Source organism: Lepisma saccharinum, chromosome 16 (assembly GCF_977018435.1).
Source record: "Lepisma saccharinum chromosome 16, izLepSacc3.1, whole genome shotgun sequence".
Taxonomy (NCBI): Eukaryota; Metazoa; Arthropoda; class Insecta; order Zygentoma; family Lepismatidae; genus Lepisma; species Lepisma saccharinum.
The window spans coordinates 70,131,891-70,146,617 of NC_139244.1; the positions used below are offsets into that span (position 1 = coordinate 70,131,891).

The 14,727-nt window shown below is 39.5% G+C and overlaps 1 protein-coding gene across 1 annotated transcript in view; it reads left to right on the forward strand.

The window, feature by feature from the left end:
- The window catches only part of LOC146000523 (dipeptidase 1-like), a 196,932-nt gene that overhangs the window by 34,124 nt on the left and 148,081 nt on the right, over nt 1–14,727 (forward strand). Inside the window, exon 2 of the mRNA XM_083138268.1 lies at nt 4,693–4,849. Coding sequence (XP_082994394.1) covers nt 4,693–4,849 — 157 coding nt within the window. The remainder of the gene's footprint in view (nt 1–4,692; nt 4,850–14,727) is intronic.

The window sequence follows — 14,727 nt, forward strand, 5'->3', positions numbered from 1 at the left end:
TAAGGAAGTGGGGGACGAGTTGGCGAGTGAACGGGATTGTAACAGGGGGTCAGATATGTAACGGTGACAATTGAGCGGTTGAGAGGACGATCTATGGAAATGACCTACTTCAACGAGAGGCAGGTAAAGTCCCCTTCCTAAGTACATCCACATCCACAGTTATGGAGAGTATAAAACTCCATTTATTGTACACTTCGCAACATCTTATTTGACCGCCTGAAAAATTTCAAAGTCCGGAATTCGTAAATTTGGCAGCATGGCGCTTCAGAGCCAACTAAGAGTAGCCAACGTTGCAACATTTATTCTTCCTGAATGAAAACGCTCCTGATTTTTTTTTCATTCTTTCACATTGCATAAAGTAAAGATACCCTAAAGCAGTAATAAAATATATGAGTAGACAAAAAAATGTTAAGTAGAAATACGAATGTTGAAAATATTTCAAGATTCTTCGTTCTGAATTTGAAAATAGGAAAATGTATGTGCATTGTGAAACACTGAACAGCTTCTCATCCACCTGGAAAGAATTGCGGTCACATTTGAATGCAAGAAGGCATATTTATGATGATTTTATGCGAAATGTTTAGTAAAGATACCTTGCACAACACCAAACGATTCCTTGGTTCTTGGCGAAAAATGGTTCGAAACTCCGGCACAATGTTGCTTCAACTGAGATTAACGTGTTTTAGTTAGCTTTCTGTTAGTAATCTCATGGAGTAATTGGTTAATTGACAACACTTTCGTTTTTTTACTGTTTTCGTCAAGATCGAAACATCGTAGGTTCAAATCCCACCCTTTCCTTATTATTTTATCCTTTTTATTTACCGAGTACGAAGTGCTCTAATAACGTAATATAATATTATATGATATTATTGTAAATATTTATGCGATGCATGCTCAGAGGCGGCGAGGCAAGGTTGGGGAGGGAGGCAAGGACAGTTCCTTTCCCTTTTTAGATAATGTTTAGCATAGTGCTGGGTCATCTGCCCCTCCACACTCCATAATCGTCGCCTCTGTGCATGCCTCAAGTAATGCTTCTACTAATGTTTTTAATCTTTCAGGGATTGGCAGGATTTTAGGAAATACTTTTCCTTTCATTCAGCTGTTATAAGTTAACACATATTAAGAACTTACATGTCAACTTTCTGCATCCGGAAATGCTGGACATAAATCGCATAAATATCAAAGGAAATATCCAAGAAACGTAGATAAGCATTCTCGTCCAAAGCCGTTTACTTCCCGAAAAAGATTTTGCAAAGAAGTAGGTTTGAACCCATGACCTTCCATTCCATAAGCAAACGATCCCCCTGCACCACACGATTCACGTTATTTTATGCACTCGGTTTGGATATCACTTTAAACTGTAGGTCCAGTCCCGATTAGCCTTACTATGAATAAAGTTGACATAAAACACGAAATCAGCCAATGCATCTCCTTTCAGAGTGGGCCTTCTATGATACTGTATTCGGCCAGCATCCGAAAATACAGTTGTGCTTCGCGTATACCATAGTGTAATTGCATTTAATATTGTGACTAATTTTACTTTAAAACTACAGATCGAAGCCATAATAGTGTCCAGAAAAAGAACCTCAAAGTAGATCTTCACACAAAGTATTTTAATCCATTGCCAAACATTTCAGTTAAGAATAATATTATGCTTTTCCATTGGCCGTATTTTCGATTCATGGTGAATTTGCTAAAAGGACCATGTCAAGAAATCTAAATATGTAAGTTTTACTAGTAAATGTATTTAAAATGCACGAAACAACAGGGGAGGAGAAAAATAAACCTCAAGAATAAGTACAAATGCAACAAAAACTGTTAAAAATACTGACAAATAAACTAAAAGCCAAAACAGGCCGAAAAATGCAAAAAAAAAAAAAAAAAATATGTAAAATAGAAAGTGTTTTCCCGCTCTAACTTAAGGGAAACGGACATGATATCAGGTTTAGCATTGTTTTTAAGGGTCAGAAAAAAGTAGATTTTTCATCAACTTCCAGACCCTAATTAATAATTATGACCATTGAAAAAGTTGGAGGTAGCTTACTTAAAATGTGCTTGCTGAGGGATCGTATCGTCCCATATCTCCACTTCATAATCGTAACAGGTTCCCCTGATTAGAGAAAAGCAATAACCTCCTTCGTCGGCCGTTACTCTCTCAAGCATTCAAAGAATGCTAAGTCAGTATCAAATCTATCTTCCTGGTTGATTGAAAGTAAGTTGCTGATCAACGAGTGTTAGGGAGCAACAACCAGGTGGTGGAAGAAAGGATAAGTTAGAGTGTAACGGGCGACTTGGGGTCTTTGCTTTGGAACGAGGAACGAGAAACATCGGGGAGTTCTTCTCTAACCATGTTGATCTAAACTGGAAGACATAAACCCAAATTCTTAGTGTTGTGCCATTTCAAGTGTGAAAAGTAACCTCTCGCCTATTACCATCAAGTTATCTGCCAAAGGGCGAGTGCTCACCAGTGAGGATGAATGAATGACGAAGCTATATCACCCAAGCATAATGGTTAGGATTCTGGTAAGATCCCAAAGAGCAACAGTTCGTTACGTAATGAAGAAAAACATCAAGTTCATATTTCGACTTGGAGTTTTCCACCACGCCAATATGTTTTTCATAGTTTGAAGTTCGTTAGTATTATCTTGCAAGGTTTCCATTGTTTTAATTTCACACATATTTTATATTTCATACGTTGAATATCCATTTCCTCTCTCTTTTCATACAGTCTTTGGAAAAGAACTGTAGTTTCTTGTTAAACGGGTTCTGGTTCAAATTACTTCTTTTCGCTCTCCTGTTCCTACTTTAAACAAACAACAAAATACTGCGTAACTAAACGATTGCTTGTTCAAAACACGGAATTTTTACACAATTTACAAAATATGACAAAACGCCAATAGACATGTTCATAATGTTTCCCTTTCAGATTTCTCGATTTTATCTGAATCCGTTTTCTCATGAAAATTGCCATGCGGAAATTACAGATATGACATTATGTGTAAATTTGTTTCTTCAAACTGGTAACAAATTTTAACATGAGCTACATGGAGAAGAGGTAGCGTGCTTGATTCTTACGAGGAAGGTCGTAGGTTCGATTCTCCACCTAGGCAGGATTTTTTCAGGGGTATATCGTTGGGTGTAAAGTTTATCCACCATGCTAAAAAGTTAACATTGGTCTCTATATTTCACGAGAGGAAAGGAAATAGTAAGAGAAAGTTATTTCGATGATAGGAGGAAGTCACATGCCACGTGGAATGCACAGAATAAAGTTACATAGATCTAAGTCTGTAATGGTGGTTTCGAATATTGCCAAGTTAGTGCGGAAAATTTGTTATATCTGATACTCGTACTTTCTTTTCAAAGAAGACAAACATTTTAGATACAATAATAATAATCCGTTGCGCAACAGCCCATGAAGGGTCAAGGCATACCTACATACGACAAGCCGTGTAAAATATATGTTTTTGAGAACTGTTCGATATTATGCAAGGTATTGTAAATAAAATGTCGCATAAACGCCTCAAAAATTTGCTTCTTTCTGCACAAACTTGATGGCGATTTTCTCCAGGTGGAGAAAAACTCTATTCAGTGTTTCAAACCCCCCAAATTTGAAGTCGAGCAAGCAGAATCGTGAATATCCTTCAAGGTTCTTTTTCCAATTTATTATTTCTGTTTGATTGCGTATTATAATAGCGGTTTATAGTTTCTAAGTTCATGGAAAGTGTTAAATTGAAAACCTATCACCGCAGCGTTTTTCGTCTAATGGAAGGACCTACTCAAAGTTGGGTACTCTCACCTGGAGCTGAAGTGCAATGTTGCTAAGTTTACGATTTCGGGACTTAGAATTCTTTCGGGGCGGTCAAATAAGATGTTGCGAAGTGTACATGTCAATTCGTACATCATATTTTATGGCAAGCGAAAGATAACCATCTGGAATATGAATGATGAACAGCTACGCTACCCAAGTGACAACTCAGTCAGGGTGTCTGGTTCGATCCCAACACAGTATTAACATTGCGTTACATTATGTTACTGGTACTGTACATAATATAAGTTTACATATATTCAAATATATTGTCGTTGCAACAAAGGATGGACATATGTATCGCAGCAGTATGTAGTAGTTTATCGATTGTTCCGGCTCACTTTAAGTTCTAAATCACCAAAAATTTACGACACGTATATAGCAACTTAAGTGTCATGAAGTAACTGTGAAAGTAACTGTTGAAACGTTACTTTTATTGGAAGAAAGTAACTCTGTTCCAGTTACAACTACTTGATTTTAAAAGTAACTAGTTAAAGTTACATTTCTTCAAAGAAAGGAACTGTAACTTTTAACTGAGTTAATTTTAACTGTTACTTGTAACTAGGCACTTCCAGACTCTGGGGACACGTTTGTGCCATCCCTGCCCTTTCGAGCAAATACTGACAGTTTGTATCACGTGGATTGAAAATATCAACTCTACCCGAACACATGGGTTTGTACTCCGACGTGGCAACAGCGCGAACTTCTGCCATCCTCCTAATTTCATGCGTTTAGTCGATAAGCCGAGATAATTTTTCCAACATGCCCAGGACATAGATAACATTGAATGAATGAAAATTTAATATTAGCTTTAACCCATTATATTTTTTAATTCGTCTTGGAGTAATAGGAATTTAATAACATGAATTTCTGTTCCGTCTTTGCAGGCATAACGATTTGCCGTGGAACATCCGCAAGTTCTTGAGGAACCAACTCCGCAACTTCCACTTCAACGACGACCTCCGCCAGGAGGAGCCTTGGTCGAAAAGCTCCTGGTCGCACACGGACCTCTATAGGCTGCGGCACGGGATGGTGGGTGCTCAGGTAAGGATCCGACAGTTGGAAATGCATGCGATAGTCTTACTGAAATAGGAGCAATAGCCTAGGTGTGTGAGTGTCTTACGTCAGAAATATGTGTTATCTATTAACGTTATTTGGTTGCGTTTCCATTGAGCTGGTGTTGGTTAGGAAAACAAAAAAGTAACTAAACGTATGTAAACAAAGAAAGGAAGCAGTGATTCTTATTATTATTAGGATCTATCTCTGGTATTAATGTATCCCAACAATTTATTAATTATAACAATTAGAAAATGTGCTTTCATGGCACGGTGTTATGCACGCGGGAAACTTTACCTTTACCTTGCAATTACGAAAAATTACCATAATTAATCAACATTAATAACCAATTATTGAATGAGTGCCACACAAATATTTTATCACTCACTAAAACTATCAAGAACCATATTAGTTTTACATCAATGATTCTTTGTTTATAAAGGTGCAGTTATATATATTAATTATAATAATTACAATAGTTATCATCATTAACAACCAATTGTATACATTGTCACTTGCATGAGTGGCCAATAACACACAGGCCATAATTAGGCCAATGAAGTGAGTTTTGCCTCCTATGTACGTTAATTTTATCATTTACGAACAAAAGTAATACAGAAATATTGGGAACACCCTCTGGAAAAATGCAATTTATTTTTACTCTCTTATAAAAAAAATATAAAAAATAACAGCCGGCCGCTGTGGCGGAGTGGGTAGCACATAGCGCTACGACGCCAGGGGTCCCAGGTTCGAATCCTGGCCTGGTCATGGATGTTTGTGAATGTCCATTCATCAGTTTGATCATATCATCACTCATCCCCATCTTCGCAAATTAGCCAAGGCGAAGTAAAATATAGCAAATCAAATTAAATCAAATAAAAAAATAACAGTTGACCTAATCGTGAAAGTAGGGGTGGTGTCCTTGACAGCCTTACTTTCGGGTAAGCTAGGTATGTATAAATCAAAGAAACAAGGAACACAAACACTGATAACAGCTATTTACATTCCATCAACTAATGCCCGACAGCAAACAAATTGAGTAAATGGGACGAAGGCGTGCAGAGACGGGGAACATTAAATACGTCAGTCGACCAACATATAGCAAAGAAGAAAAACTATAAAAATAAATGCACGTTTAGTCGAAACTTGCGCTTTTGAGTGGTATTTATATTTACAATAAAGGTGTATATCACCGTCAAAAAATATCCTTCTCTCTCTAGGCTTTGTCACTCAGTTTATCTGGCAAATTCTCTGTGGGCGAGAAATGGTTGTTTTATTGTAGCAGAAAATAGCGATATACTGATAATATTGTGATAATATATGAGAATACTAGATGTCGCGACATTGGAATAAGAGCCAAGTTTAAACATGACACGCAAGATTATTAAGTAAACAAACAACAATAAAACAAAAAAATGAATTGATTACTGTAACAAAGAAAAAGGCTCAAATCTTGAGCAAAGAGAAGGTGAGAGAAAACTAAGACGCCATACTTGGAAATAGTCTGCAAAATTTTGTAGAATCACCCCCATTTCATTAAGAGTTAGGCCAACTCATACTTTGGTTAACTTCTGTTGATCCGTCTGGAATGTAATGGTAAGTAAAAGTAATACATAAAGACGATACTTTAAAATCAGATCGCACGTTATGTTTCACCATTTGGAAGCACATGAAAGTATTAAAATGAAATTGGGTTATCATCCGTGTGAGAGAGCGTGTGAATTATTAAATAACACATTTCAGCCCCACGTTGGAGATGGGGCAACATGAGCCCACTAACTGATAGCACTGTTGCATACTTTAAAAGCGAAAAGAGATAGATGTAAATCAGTGGCGTATACTGAGACCAAGATCAGGGCTATCTCCAAATACAGTCGTGTTTGAATTTTAAATGAAAATGTATTGTATTATTGGTGACGTTCCTCTAAACACGGTTGCGGTCTTTAAATGGTTACCTATTGTCGGATCATATGTTGCTAAAAATTCCAAGAGTTCTATGTACATGCCTTTATTTGTTGAATCCCCAGACTCATTGTGGCCCTTAAATGCACATTCTTGCTTCCCCAGAAATTCTATTGCATCAATTAATCTTCTTATAATAATTCTGTTTTCCTTCACTTTTTCATTATGTAAACTGTCGGCAATATTCTTTTGCAAATTCAAGAAATTATCAATTCTTTGAGAACCGAATGTCTGTAAGTTACTGAACGCACGTATATGACTAAGTGATTTTTGGTGTTTATCACAAACAGTTACCAAATAGTTTAAATTACTAAATCCTGTTGTATTCCAAGGACTTTTGTCGGTAGAAAAAAAACAAAAATGCCCAGCAATACAACTTATTAAGTGCACTCGACCCAGTCAACCAAAGATATTTTTGGTAGCTGGTCTCGTGAAAATGCCTAACATATACCTTATTTTTGTCTTTCTGCACGACTGTAAGGTCCGGAAGAGGTGGAAGAGGCCTACCTGTCTCTATTATTTGCCTCCTATCCTCGTAAGGAAGCCGTGAGAATGGCATCTTCGAGACAAGTTCGGTGATTATATCCATTTTCACAGGCACACGGAACAAAAACAAAGAACAACACAACACATGTCAAAAACACAGCACAACAAAAGGGCCTCGGTCACTGATTTTTTTTTAAAAAAAGATTCCCATCCATGAACACGCTACGCGCGCGACACTCGGATCTCGGACACAACAAGTTTGACCATATATCCCTTCCTTTTGCGGAAACTACCACCGACCCGCGTGGTTGAAAACACGTGCGGTGAATGGTTGCTATGACAGCATGGATTGTTTATGTTGCCAAACGTATTTCAGTGGGATGACTCCAAGGGATGACTCGGGCCGAAACCCCCACCGCAAGGGCGAAGGTTTTGACATTTTGACAGCAGGGGGGTGTGCTTGAAACAGAAGTAAACAGGATGGCAACATGGCTGACGTCATCAGAATGTCCCATATAGCTGCGACCGGCTGCGACCACAGTCGAATTTCAAGGAGAAGCAGAGTGCCAAATTCAGGGGAAAATCACTAAATTTGGCGGATTTATAATGCTTGTATGTGACGAAATTCATCGAACTGGAAGAGAGACGGCCAATGCTCGAAGGGATGGAGGTAATGTAATTTTCATGACGCATCCCCCTAGCTTGAATAATTTGCATTGGCACCCCCGCCTATAATTTTTTTCCCAGCGATTTAGCGAATTTCGTATTTCCATTGTTGGCAACACTACAACATCGCCAGGATGCACCGAAGTCTTCACTCTCCAGCGCTTGGGTTTGGAAGCCAGCACCAGGGACCACCAAGGTCGTCCCTGCCAGCACAAATACGTCATGGGTTGAAAGCACCGCCAGCTGGTTCAAAGACTTTTCCCTCAAACGAAGAAGCCAGGAGATAAATAAAGACGACCATACACTAGCGCTTATCTCTTGGTCGTTACTTGAGAGTGAAGCATCGGTTAAATTTGCGAGTCGATTATTTCCTGTATTTTAATATGGGCTTCTGCGATAGCCTAGGTAGCCTAGAAGATACGCGCCTGATGTAAATGTCAAATGCTGCTTCAAAAATGAAGCGAGCGAGTTGAAACGTGTACTGGGAATGTTCATTTCATAGAAGAACATGATATGTAATGCTACTCAGCCAAAGTCTGTCAAAGGTTAGGCCGACTTTATGCTCTGATAGGCTAATCCTGACTGAACCTTGAGTTTAAGTAGGACCTCAAGTCACTAAAGATGGCGCAGTGGTATCGCCGTAGCCTTGTAATCAAGGGGGCCCCTGGTTCGATTCCCGGTGGAGGCATATAGTGGTTTGGATCCCACTTTAAACTGCATGTCCAGCCAGATTAGCCTTACTATGCATAAAGTGGACTTAAAACACCAAATCAATCAAGTAACTGAGGGACTAGGAGATGGATCGACTCTTATATCTCTTGTCTTATTTTACGGCTGGGGGCCTACATGATGGTAAGGGAAGAGGGGAGCAATGAAGCGACCAACAGCGCGATGACAAACAAATCAGTTTGTAGAACGACGTGCACGCAGCACCCCCTTCCCTACACATCGTAACTCTCTTCCCTACCGCTGTTGTCTGGTTGGTCTGAGGCGCATTCCCCGCTCCCCACTTCCCTTGCCAGCTTGTGGGGCGCCCGCCGTAAGACGTGAGCTAAGAAGGAAAGGGACAAGAAGTGTCAGGAAACATCCCGTGGCTTCCATTACAGTTTCGATATTAACATTTACCTGGAGGGGCTGAAGAAAAGTATTCAAACATATCGACCAGATGGATTGATAGATTAGTAAAATAAACTCATCTTGAGGCAAAAGCTAATCAACATAGAATGTTCGTATTGAATGGAATGACATTTCTTTTGTAACTTAACCTCTTCCGAAACGGCTTTCGTAGTCTCCAAAACGGGACTGTGATTTTAATTCTAATTGAGATAACAGCAGGAAATGTTACTCATTAAAAAAAAAGAACGTTTTGGCCAATCCAAAATAAGAGAACCAGAGAAAAGTTGAGGGTCATTTTGCTGTCCCAAGCTAGTTCGTCTTTGCACGATTTGTATTCCTGTATTGTAAGAGACCTGTAGAAAGGCCAATACGAAAATGAAAAAACAACGTTGAGATGGACCTGAAGGAAATAGGTAAGGATTGGATTGGTCTTGCCCAGGAGAGGGACAGATGGAAGGCTTGTGCTGGTGTAGCAGACATAGAGCTTCCGGTTTAAGAAGACTAGAGAGTTAGTTTAGTTGGAGTTAGTTTGAGTCATGGCCTACTAAATCTTTGTATAAATAGAACAATAAACAGAAAATCAAGTTCTGTGTTTTACTAAAATTTTGAGGTAGTATAGTTGAGTTGAGTTGAGTTGGTGATTTACGAAGTCCACTTTATACACAGTAAGGCTAATCGGGACTGGACCTACAGTATAAAGTGGGATCCGAACTACTTATACGTGCCTCCTCCGGGTTTAGAACCCGGGACCCGTTGATTGCAAGCGACGACGTTACCACTACGCCATCGGGGAGGCCATTTGAGGTAGTATAGGTGTGCGCCAAAACTAATAGTTTTGTTCCTTTACTTATTGAGTAACTTTCGTATTTGTCCCGCACCGTGGCCGTGTGGTGTAAGGTTTGGATTCCGACAAAGAATCGCGTCTCCTGGGCGAAGCGTAACAACTTTTCTCCTGAGATTTTGGCCTGTGTATCGAATAGGTGGCCAGCCACATTCGTGAGGAAAATTGGTGAGCTACGAATGGGTAGAGTTACCCGGCCATTAACAACCTACGAGGCCCGTCCAGAAAAAAGTTTTCCTGGGACCGTCTACAGAAAGAAACATTATTGCAATGGAAATTTTTATCTGAAAAGATACAGCAATTTTTCAGCTATTTTTCAACATAATCTCCACCGGAATTGAGACATTCGTAACCCTGAGTCGTAGAAATCTGCCGTCTGGGATCGGAACCAGTGTGTGAAACCCGTCGTTATCTCCTCGTCACTTTGCAAATCCTGACCGGGCAGGGATTTCTTGAAATGTAAGAAAAGATGGTAATCACTGGGAGCGAGATACGGGCTATAGGGTGGATGGTCCAACACCTCCCAGCGGAACACCTGCAGAAGATATGTTGTGCGCTTAGCCGTATGTGGCCGAGCGTTATCGTGGAGCATGACAACACCGTCACTGAGCATCCACCGCCCCTTGTTCTGAATGGCCCGTCGCAACTTCCGTAGTGTTTCACAGTACCGTTCAGCGCGCACGCTCTCACCTCTGGTCAAGAACTCGATTAGAAGAATGCCCTGTCTGTCCCAGAACGCCGTGCACAGTATTTCCGCAACGACACAGTCTGCTTGAATTTCGTCTTGCATGGAGATTCACTATGAAGCCAAAGCTTATAATGCTGCTTGGTTTCTGGGGTGAAGTGTGCGACCCATGTTTCATCGCCTCCTCGCTGTCATCATGGCACTGCTGCAGAAATGTCAATGCTGCTCCCATGCGGTTTGCTTTGTGTTCGGGTGTCAGTTGCTTTTGGCACCCACCTGATAGACAATTTCCGGAACAATAGGTTCTTCGTGGCGATTTCGTGCAACAAGGAGCGAGAAATACAAGAAATACAAGAAAACTTGTAATATTTAAGTTTGGCTAATAATAAATCATGCTGCACAGTGTCAAAAGCCTTACTGAGATCCAGAAGTACTAAAATAGTGACTTGCTGTTCATCAATGGCATAGAGAATATCATCCACAACTTTAGCAAGAGCAGTGGCTGTGCTGTGTTTCTCACGAAATCCGGACTGCAGCGGGGGCAGTAAACTATTCGTGTTAACGTAGTTTAACGTCTGCGAATGCACTATTTTCTCGAGTACTTTAGATAGCACAGGCAAAAGACTGATAGGCCTAAAGTCATTGTAAGAAGTGGCGATCTGCTTTTTCTGAAGTGGCAGGATTCGTGCTTCTTTCCACATTTCAGGGAAGACGCCACTGGAAAGAGAGGAGTTAATGACGTGAGTTAGCGGAGATAAAACATAAGGCAAAGAAAGTTTGAGCATTTTAGTGCTGATACCATCTACTCCAAAACTATTTGAGCGTATACTATAAATAGTTCTATGTACATCTTTTTCAGTTACCTCAGTAAAGCTAAAATATTGTTCAGCGGTGGAACAGGTTTTGTTCTCGAAATTCTTTATTTGCTGAGCCTTAAGTGGAGGAGGAATTTCAGATTCATTGCAAATTTTACCAAAATGGTCATTAACAGCATCTAAATCTTCAGTGGTACTTATGAGAGAGAATGTATTATCGTGAGACTTTTTATTGTTAACAATACCCAATTGTTTCAACTCATTCCACGTTTCTCTCCGGTTTAAATTTTTTCCGCCAAATTTGAAGGTAAGATAACATTTCTTTTCTTGTCTATGACAGTTGTTGTAAAGTTCCAGAGTTCTTTATATTGTTGCCAATCGCTTGGATTATTCGAACGTTTGAACTTTTGTAGCTCGTTATCTCTGATTCTCATCAACAATTTAACATTACTGGTGATCCACGGTGCATTTTTCTTATAAGAAGTAAATGTTGAGTTTTTCTTTTCTTATTTTTTTTTTTATTTGTTGTAAGGAAAGGGGGAACTGTTCTAAAAAGAAGACAATTGTATTTCCAAATATTCGTTCTGCTTCTCGTCCTGTGGCGCATAGTAATGAACTACCTGTTCCAACACCCCCTGAATCTTATTCCGTAGACTCACAAGACCTAACATACGATCCACAACCTTCCACATCTACAGATCCGGACTTTGGAGGTGATGTTAAACTTGCAGAATAGCAAGGTTAGCCAAGGTTAGCCAAGGCAGAGCTATTAGCCTCCAGAGTTCAACAATGGAATTTTCTGGCTAGTAATGTGAAGGTGTCATTTTATCGTGACGGTCTAAAAATGTTGGAAGAATACTTTTCTACCGCCGAAGAAGATCTGATATACTGCAGTGATGTTAATGGTTTATTGGGGGCTATGGGCATTACGCACATCTGCGAAGAGTGGCGGTTGTTCATAGGTGCATCGGTATAAAGTCTAAAAGCTGTACTGCTTCATAACAGCAATCAATTGACGTCAATCCTTATTGGTTATTTTGTGTAAAAGAAAGAATCGTATGATAGCCTAAAATTCCTCCTTCAATCAATTAAATAGAACAACTAGGTACATACCTATGGAAAATATGTGCAGATTTGAAAGTTATTGCTATTTTAACTGAACTCCAACAAGGCTATACCAAATATTGCTGTTTTCCTCTGCGAATGGAATAGCAGAGACAGAGCTTCTCATTTTATTAAAAAGGATTGGCCATTACGTCAAAGTATGGAAACTGGAAATATGAATGTACATAATGGACCTCTCGTTGAATCTGAAAATATTATACTTCCTGCACTTCATATAAAGCTTGGACTGATCAAAAACTTTGTCAAAAAGTTGGATCGATACTCTTTGGTATTCAAATATTTACTTAACAAATTTCCAAAAATCAGTGAACAGAAGATCAAGGAAAGAATTTTTGTGGGTCTTCAAATTCGTCAAATTTACCAGGACGAGATCTTCGAACACCTGCTAAGTGATATTCAGAAAGGTGCATGGAGTTCTTTCGGAGAAGTCTCCAACAATTTTTTGGGAAACAAACATGCTGAAGACTATGAAAAACTTGTAAATAATTTGGTTTCATCGTATCAAAAACTGGGTTGCAATATGTTCCTTAAATTGCATTTCCTACTCTCATCTCAATTTCTTCCCGAAAAGTTGTGGGGAGGTAAGTGATGAACACAGTGAACGTTTCCACCAACACATATCTGTAATGGAGAAAAGATACCAAGGGAAATGGGGTAGAGGAATGCTTGCTGACTATTGCTGGACAGTAACCAGGGATGATCCTGAACTTCACTACAAGAGGGATGCAAAGAGGAAGCGGATTTAATCCCACGTCAGTAGTAAAGAACGCACCATACAGTAGTATAGTAGAAAATACTTATTTTGTGATTAATGTAAAAACTATGATTCATGAATTTACTTGGAAAGGCAGATGGAAATGTACCCACGTTTTGTACTGTTCGCATAATACAGTTCAAGCGTAAAAGTCACATGCACACCAAGCATACGTCATTCCACTACGTTAGAACATTGGGAAACCCGTCTTTTCGACAATACCTCGTATAATTCTTAAACCGGAAGACGAGTGGCATTTTCATTGTCAGTTTCGTGTTCAGCATCATAGATTGATAAAGAAAAGTGAATTTTCATCCATGTCGCAAAAAAAATAAATTAAAATTTGTTGACCAGTGTTATCAACTAGTGGATATATTTCGGACATTAATTCTTCGAACAATGTAAGTTTTGTGTATGGGACATTGGGCGGTCTGTATATGGAACATACACCAAACTGTTTATTCATGTACTTCAGAATCAAAGTTAATGTTTCGATGCCTTCAGTATTTACTTTCGTCTCTATTGTTCGAACAGTTAAGTTAGATTTATGAAAAACTACAATTCCGCCACAGTTTTTCTTGGTTCTATTTTTTGTTAGCGTTTCATAACCCTGTATACTAATTAGAGATAGTGGTGTTCCGTCCTTTATCCAGCTTTCTGTAATGACAATCAAATCGAAGTCTCCCTCTGTTACAACAAGCCGCAGTTCGTCCATTTTCGGAACTAGCGATCTGACATTCGCGAGAGCGACACGGAAAAATGAGTCATTGCTTGGTCCTCCCCTTCCCCTTCCCAGCAGCTGGTCATTACCTCGGGGGTTAACGGGAACCGTCCTCGCATTTGAGCCCTTGCAAGGAATGCAGTGAAAAACTTTGGATGTTTTCAGGCTTACCAACTATTGAAAACTTGCTATTAAAGAGTAAAGGCTTACCTTGTCTCGTGGAACAAATGACAGGTCGGGCAGGTTGATATTTGGACACTGAGGTAACACGATTACACACATTTTCTTCATTACGTCACTCTTAATAGGACAAGGAAAAACATATATATAAAAAAGAATATGTTGAATGATGTTTTTTAAAGTCTTTTCATTCTTTAGCGGCTACGGATTGATAGGATTTCAGGTCGGTAGATGAAGATGAAGATGCACTATAGTTAATACACATTTACACTTAAGCACCAACACAAACTGTTCATGAAAGGGGGGGGGGGGTAAGGTACGATCACAGTAGATCCAGTTCTCTCATGCACGTGATGGTGTTCTTTCTGCCGTTCTCCGTACGGACTGTTGGCCATTCGAGAATCTTAATTTCTGAATCCGCCTCGTACAACAACGACAGGGCGTTCGTCGTGTTGACCACACGTCACCCCATAACTTAATGGATGATCGCCCTCTTTTCCAATGCATGAGGGAGT